Genomic DNA, 8708 nt, shown 5'->3' on the forward strand with positions numbered 1-8708 from the left:
CTGGCCTGGAACTCAGAAATCCACCTGCCTCTGCCTCCCAAGTGCTGAGATTAAAGGCATGCGCCACCACTGCCTAGCCCCATTAGGAATCTTGAACTCTTAATAAATAGACCTAATTTTGAAGGACAAATTTTTCATTATTTATATTCTCCATCTTATATGTTAGTAAATAAATGACATTTGTGGGTAGCAATTCCATCAGAATTTTAGAGCAGCCTGTATAATTATCACAGGGGCTAATGGTCTAGCATTCAAAATTGACAAGCTAGGAAGGCTTTAATTGAATAAAGTGGAAAATTCCTTTCAAGGTTGAGGTTATATGTCACATCTATAGGAGTAGGGAATAAATATAAATATTTAAAATGTTTGGTATATAGCTTGATTTAATCATTGAACATTCACATAGTTATAAAAACAAGTGTTATCCCTACGGTTCTCTCTGCTTTTTTTGGTACAGTGGTCTAAAAATGTTAATAGAAAATGCCAGAAATGATCCAGTAATGCTTTAAAATATGTCATTATAGCATATTGTTATAACTTTACTATTAATTGTTGCTGTGAATCTCTCTGTGCCTAATTTGTAAGTTAAGCTTTATTATGGGTGTGTATTGAGGAAAATCACACACAGGGTTAGATATGCAGTTGTAGATACCCAGGGGAGTTCTTGGAACAAATCCCCCATGGGCAAGTCTCGGGGGATGGGCTGCGAACTGCAAACAGCTACAATTCATGTTGCTCACCTAGTTACATCTTAACAGATTTACAGAATACTGGTTAGATTCACTGTGATGGCGTACAAAAGTAGACGTTTAAAAAGGGAAGAAACTGAATTAGATTAGCATTTTATAAATATAAAATTTGACATCATTAGAATAAAGGCATGATTGTTTTAAAAAAAAGAACACAAAAATATTTAAGGTAACTTGGTCACATTAGTTTTTCATAGATTTTTGTGAGACTTTGTTTTGAATAGGTAAAGGTTCTGTGCAATGACGCGGGTATTGCACAGGTCTATCTAAGTATACTGGTAAATTCATAAATATACACAAATCTTGCTAAAGAATGAGGAAATTCTTGTTGTATCAAAGTCATCACAACAATTTATGTACCCAGGATCAGTTTCATTGGAAGTTTTAACCTTGATTTTGCCTGTTTTTAAAACTAAAACATCTTTAAAATTTCAGATGGTCTGTGGCATCTAAAAAAGATTTATTAGCTAAAAATGACATCTTTTCTTTTAACTACACGGGAAATGAAGTTTATCAGTAATGAAAACAAAGGTAAGGGGATATGTGTGCACACACATATTTTTGGTTAGCAGATATACTTAAAAAATAATAGCAGAAATGCTTCCCTGTCTTTTAGAGTTCAAATTGACCACGCTGGATGGATTTTTATAGGGCATATACTTGTTCATGACCCCTAGTGTTAAGAAATTCTGTCCTGTTGGAGAGCTGGTCCCTTGTGGAGCCTGTATCCCTGTTAATAGCTCCAAGGTCAATGGAGCCGCTAAACAGTTTGTATTACTGTCAGGGTGGCCATGAAAACACCACCTGCTGCAAGAGGACTTGGCAGCTGGGTCAACAGGCACTGTGGGAATTTATCAACTTAGGGGGGCCACTTGCATAAAACTTTGACTGATGAATTGGGACTTCACTGGCTTACTGGTTGAAAGTTACTCTACTATGTATAAGTTTGTTCAGAATGACAGAGCTGCCTGTGGGCTCCATACACAAAGGACCAGTTTACCCCTATGAAGTGATTTTTTTTCTAAAACCAATATATTAGCATCCTGCATAATGAGGAGTAGGATGAAGTGATTTAAGAAAAAAAAAATTGAACCAAGGGCTGTAAGTGGCTTCCCAAGGGACTGGGAAGGCAGCAGTCGTTTGGATACTGGTCACAGAGGAGTTTGGGACACAGCGTTTCTGAAGAATGACCTTTCAAGCTTGGAATTTGCATTGTTAATTTATAGACCTCTTAAAGGAAAGGGCCCAGTGTCTTGGTTGGAGAAGGGCTAAGCAAGGTGTTGAAATACAGGAAGAGTGGGTTTAGAGAAGCCAAAGCAAGGCATGAGGAATAGCTATGCTCTCCACATTCCTGGAGACTTAACCCTGGGAACATCTCACAGTCACAAGTCATCTCACAAAGGCACTTTTTGGTTTAAGTTCATCTGAAACAAAATTAGAGTCTTGTGCTCTGTAGAGGTAAAGCTTGGAAGTCACATAACTGTGTCAGAACTTTTACATTTCCATCATTGCCCAGGAGCATTTGACCCTGATCCTTTTAAATTTACTCATTCGTTCATTCATTCATCCAAGTGTGGTAGAGGTTCATGCCACACCTCGTATTTGGAGGTGAACAGCTTTGTGGACTGAGTTCTCTCCCTCTACCTTTTTGAGGTGGGACTTGAACTCAGGTATCAGGCTTGTGTTTCAAGTGCCTTTGCCTCCTAAGCCATTTCACACACACTCCTTAAACATTTAATTAGTTCTGGAAAGAGTTAGCAAAGAATAAGTGGGTAAGAAATGATTTGATTGTCTGAAAGTAGAGGGTAGGAGCTTTGTCGAGACATTGACACCTGCATCCTAATTTTGGAAGGGATAGAACCTGGAAGGTTGAGAAAGCACCTGAAAATAATTATGGAATGCAAAGAATGCAGCCAAACAAGCCTAGAGATTAGAATATACCTTAATTATATTATTCAACTCACTTCAGAGTCCCATGTAGTCAAGATCCAAGAGGCAAGAGGCAATGATCATCTCTAAGATTCTGATGGACCAAGGGGCACAGCGTGCTAATAATGTGTGTGCTGTTTAATTTCAAGGAAGATAAGACTCAGTATCATTGGGTAAAATGAGAGTCACTGCCTAAATCATGTGCCCAGTCTGTCGCCTGGAACCTCTAAGGGCAGACCACAGGGAACACTGAACTGAGTACTAGAGAGTCTGGGAACCCAAAATTGACTGACGTTCTCCATTCTGATGTGAGAGGCAACTTGAAATGTGTTAAGTATTTTGGCATCAGACAGATTTGTTCATTATCTGTTTCTCCAGGGAAGGCCTTTCCCTAAATAGCTTGGGAAACCTGGCCATATTTTATTTTTAAATTTTTATTGTGGATGACGAACAAAGAGAGAGGGGAAAGGGAAGAAATAAGGGTAATGACAGAGAGAGAGCAACATACAAATATATGTGTGTAGGAAATGTAAAAGAAACCCCGTTACTTTCTATACTCGCTTAAAAGTTGATTAATTGAAATGTAATGACCTTTACCTCTTGTAAAAGGCCTTCTTCTGAGGGAGCTATTCCATTGTAAATAATTTAAAACTTATGCAAATGATTCTGCAGTTTACAGCTTTAGACCAAACTGTCCTTACAGATTGGAGCCACAATATTGCAACCTCACGTACTAAATTTGATTAAGAGTTACTATATTTTATCTCTAAGTTCATTTAGTGTGTGTATGTGTAGGAAAATGTAACATAAATACTATGGTAAATACATTACTTCTATGATACCTTATATAGAAATATATCAAATTGCAATTTAGTAGTATTCTCGTCCAGGGTCATAGATCAATTGATATATGAAAGCTATTTTGAAAATATCTTAACAAATCTAGGGGATTCTCTAAACAAAAGACAATGAACTTCACTATTCAACTTGAACTAGATTTTTGAAATAATAAGAAATGCCCATATATGCATGCATATGAATTTTTAAATTTGATGATGTTTTTTCTTCAGTTTTAGAGAAATATCTCTACTCTGCCTGACTTCTTGAGCTTGCCTATGCTAGTGATTAACTTGTGTGCCCCAAATAATTCTGCCTGTGCAGAGGTGTAAGCTCATATAGAACACCAGCCCCTCTTGGGAAAAAAACATTGCAATAATAATCCCTGGCATTCACATCAAAACAGTAAGAGACTTCCACCAAATGCTTATGAAAACATTAGCTTTCTTACACTTTGGTTTAATTTAGAACGCGCTGATGCCTCTGTAGGAGGATGGGACTTTGGATTCTACTCATTCGCCCACCTCTGCAAAGCAAACACAAATCTTAACCCTGGCCCCACACATGACATGAATCACCAGAAACAGGCTCCACAATGAGAAGCCAGGCCTTCAGGTATGTCACTCAGAGACCACCCTACTAGAGGAGGCCCTAAGATCACAAAGCCAAGGTCACTCATGGCAACCCTGATAATTAGATTCTAATAATAGGTTGAAGGTGTAAAACTCACCTCTACTTACCAACAGACTAAACAATCCAGGTCAAGAGAGATTTGAGGGGGAGGGGGATTCATTACTTCATTACCGTACTATGGGGACGCTTCAAAAGCTGATCAGTCTTGACAACATAATGACACAACAGTGACCATTTTGAAACTAATTGCCCGAGGCCTGGGTGAACCCCGAGCCCTCTCTGCAGGTCATTAAAATGCTCTGTTCTGAGCTCACATTAGTTTGACTTGTGCCTGTGTATGGGTTTCAGCACCCTCCAGAATGTCTGATATTCCTTCATCTCTTTGCTTTTCTCAAAGAGGACACTACAACTCCATGTATAACAACAAGGATGTCTCTTCCTGTAAAGTGAGGACATATTCTCAGTGAGCAAAGGACAGTGACCAATTCTCATTGAGTCTCCTCTTTGTGGCACTTCTCATTGAGTCTCCTCTTTGTGGCACAGAGGCCGATGCTAACATGTATTTTTCTCAGGAAAAAAAAATTTCTTTTCGGTACAGAAAAGGCAGTCTGTCCAGTTACTAATCTATTGCTTTTTCAGGAAAACACACAACTGACAACTTACGAATAGTATTTTAAGAATTGAACAATGTAGGGCTGGAGAGATGGCTCAATGGTTAAGAGCACTGGCTGCTCTTCCAGAGGACCTGGGTTCAATTTCCAACACCCACATGGAAACTTACAACTGTCTGTAACTCCAAGATCTGACACCTTTATATAGACATACATGCAGGCAAAACACTAATGCACATAAAATAAAAAAAATAAATTTTTTTTTAAAAAAAGAATTGAACAATGTCAATGCCTTTGGTTAACCTTTCCTACCACAAGAATTGTCTCCTATTACTAGAGTTTCTCGAGAGAAACTCCAAGAAGTTTGAAATGGTGTTGGTGGGTCAAAAGTCCTAGTTAGCTCATCACTTACTAGTTGTATCTACACAAATGATTAGGTCTGGTATGAACAACATCCAGGAGGCAGCTTCTGGGAGTTCAGCTCTCATACTGAAAAAAAATGATGATTCAGAATGACAGCAGAACTGTGTGTGCTGGCATGGAGACAGGTAGATGGGGAGGGAATAGCAGCAGAAAATATGCACGCACACATGCAGTAAGCATGTATCTGTCTGCGAATGCATGCTCAATGTATGTAGTATGTGTGTGTGTGTGCATACATGTGTGTGTGTATAAGTGTGCCAGGTGTTAACACTGAGGATCTTCCTTGATCTGTCTAATCAGCCATCCTGCCCTGGGGATTCCCTCTCTGCCTCCCAGATGTTGGGTTATATACAACCACCACGCCCACTCTACATTTATGTGCATTCTGGGGATCTGAACTCTTTCCCTCATGCTTTCAAGGCAACATTCTATTTACTAAGCCATCAAAATACATGCTTTAATGGACAAAACCTTTCAACTCTTCCTCCTGGTAAAAATAACAGCTCACTCAGCCAGCAAAAATCACACGAAGGAGGCACTAGATGCTAGAACAGTCCTCATTTTCTCAAAATTAAAGGTTTTATTACTTTTCTAACACAAAAGCTGAAACCATTGCCCGCCATGCTAGGTTCCTTTCCTGACTTTTAACTGGAAATGTTAGTTCCACAAGTCCAAGCCAGCTCAGAGAGGATAAGAAGGACATGAATGAGTTTTTCAAGTCTTTCAAGGTCAAGTGCATCCTTGTCCTGGGAAGAGTAGAATGTTGCCCATTGCAAACTGTGCCTCTTCTATCACACCTTTGAGTGAACTAAAGCAACTGGAGAGTGGATATCGAGCTGACTTAAGAGGAAAAAGAAATCTTACCTTTTTGGATCTATGATCTTGTAGAGTTTTCCATTGTGAGTCTGGGTCATACTCTTACTGCTTGATAGAATGTAAACCTCTCCTGTTGAAAGAGAAATAATGCAGAGCGAATTCATAGCATGACATCACAGACAAGCAGCCGTCATGGCTCTCTATCCATCCTCAGACCTGATGCCTACAGGTATGGTGGCACCTTGTAAGTCCACCTCTATGGGCCCGAGTCTCCTCTTCCCCATGCCCAGCCTATTCCTTTTCAGGAGGATATTGCTTCTCACCTAGACCATAGCAAACAGCTTCCTCCCTGGTATCCTCATCTCTGCTTCTGGTCTGTATACTCTAACCCCAGTGATTTCTTTCAAGAGTGAAAGGATGTAAGTTACCTCAACTAGGGTCTTCCTGCTTTCTCATGAAGCCACCTGGATTAACCTCCCCCTTCATCCCTTCTTCCCTTTCCTTTCCATCCCCCTACCCTTCCTCCCCTTTTTCCATTCTTTCACTTCTTCTTCTACCTTCTTCTTTTCCCTTCTTCCCCTGTGATGTCCAAAAGCAAACCCAGTGCCTCATATTCTAGCCAAGCACTCTGCCACTGATGCTCATCCCTAGCCCTAGCTCTTCTCAAAATTAAAGTCTGCCCATGACATTAAAGTTATACTACAGAGTTTATGAATTAGAAAAGTGTATCTTTCTTAGTCCCCATTTTAATATACAAACAAAATCAACCTAGGCTTTCATTACAGAGAGAATGCTCTAACTTAGGAAAGAAACATAGTCTTTCCTTTTTATGCCTTGAAATTCATTTCTGAGGTTGAAGGATAATAGTCCTCATGGTTTGTTAGGGTGTAGTTAAGAAAAATACCACAAAAGTGACACTGAACTCTGTAATTTAAAACAGCGGACAGTACACAATTTCACTTTATAACTAATCACATTGCAATTTCAAGCCCCTTTGCTTATTAGGCTGTGTAAATTTTTTTAAGGAGGGAAATTTTGTTTTAGCTCATGGTTTGGGGATTGCAGTATATGGCCGTCTGGCTCTGTTCCTTGGGATAGTCATCATGGTGGCAGTATATGGCAAAGAAGGCCTGTTGCCTTCACAGCTGCCAGGAATCAAAGACAGAAAAACAAGGTTCCAATACTCCCTTTAAGAACTGAGTTTAGGGCTGGGTTCAGTTCCTTGGGCACCAAGCATGCACTTGGTGTACACACATATATGCAGACAAAACATCATACATACAAAATAAATCTATTTATTTTTAAAGAGCACCAGTTTCCCACAACTGAGGCTCACCTGCTAAAGGTGTCACCACCTCCCAATGGCACCATGGAATGGTGATGAAGCCTTAACAAACATAGGCTTCACACATTGATAAACATGCCAAAAATATTGTCACACAGATAACCAATGAGGTAATTTCTGTTCTATTGGCAAGAATCTCTACACCTCAAATTATCTTGCACAATTTTTATTCTCAAATCAGCAAAATAAGTAAACAATAGAGAGGGTAAGTTAGCTTCAGACTCTGCCCTTTGAAAATATATTAAAAAGAGGTGGGCAAGTGGAACAGACAGAAGATAAAAGTGTCATCATAGTACAGGGATGGGTACATAGAGGATAAAAGGATCATCATAGAACAGGGATAGATATATAGAAAATGAAAGATCATCATAGAACAGGGATAGATACATAGAAAATGAAAGATCATCATAGAACAGGGATAGATACATAGAAAATGAAAGGATCAACATAGAACAGGGATAGACAGAGAATAAAAGTGTCAACTTAGTACAGGGATGGGTACACAGGGGGTAAAAGGATCATCATAGAACATAGTGAAAATATAAGTACTTTTCAACAAATGGAACTTGTGTTATTTCCAACAAATGGAAGAAGAAGCCATGATTCTATAGGGCAGAACAAAGTGTTCTAAGCAAGGGGTGAAACTGGAACTTAATGGGACAGTAGGCACGTTACCTAATTCATCTTCTCCAAATCCCAAGATGTGACCTGAAAAGTAGCCTTGACAGGAGCCACTGGAGCCCAGACAGAGCGGCTTTTCTTGCCATTGCTTGGTCACTGGGCTTTGCTGGAGGGTTAAGAAATTTCTATAACAAAGCACATCACAAAACTCACAATGAGAATACACCTCGCCTTACAGGGCACTCTAAGATGGTTTGGAGTAAACATTGCAATGAAGAATTGTCACACCAACAACATCACTTCTCTGTGGTGTACAGGAACACTATGAAAGTAACAGATGAAGATTAGGGACTTGAAGATAAGATGTGGTTCAGATGGGGTCACTGAAAAATCCAAGAAAGAGAGAGACCCCCTCAACACCTACTCCCAGAGAGAATACTTCCCAGGCAGCTCTCAACTACAGTCTGGACTACATAGGAAGGGATGGGTAGAGTACAGGGTTCAGTTCCTGCCTTTGGCAGAAGCTGAGCCCATCAGGCCTCCTCTTGCCTTAGTGTTAGCAGCTCAGGAAAGAACATCTCAGCATGGATTTCATCAGCTCCTTATCATCATTCACCATGAGACCTTGAACATTTAGGTTAAATTTTTATTTTGTAGTATTTACTTATCTAGACATATATTGCACAGTGCTGCTCAAGATCCCGAGGGTTTGGCATTACCAAAACTCATAGTCTTCCAGAGTAA

At 39.6% G+C, this 8708-nt stretch overlaps 1 protein-coding gene across 1 annotated transcript in view; it reads right to left on the bottom strand.

Moving 5' to 3' along the window:
* Positions 1-8708, bottom strand: part of Hhip (hedgehog interacting protein) — an 87729-nt gene that overhangs the window by 9353 nt on the left and 69668 nt on the right. The window contains exons 10-11 of the mRNA XM_031340430.1: positions 8019-8149; positions 6047-6128 (exon numbers count right to left, since the gene is read on the bottom strand). Of these exons, the coding sequence (XP_031196290.1) occupies positions 6047-6128; positions 8019-8149 (213 nt within the window). The remainder of the gene's footprint in view (positions 1-6046; positions 6129-8018; positions 8150-8708) is intronic.

This window comes from Mastomys coucha, unplaced genomic scaffold (assembly GCF_008632895.1).
Source record: "Mastomys coucha isolate ucsf_1 unplaced genomic scaffold, UCSF_Mcou_1 pScaffold22, whole genome shotgun sequence".
Lineage (NCBI taxonomy): Eukaryota > Metazoa > Chordata > Mammalia > Rodentia > Muridae > Mastomys > Mastomys coucha.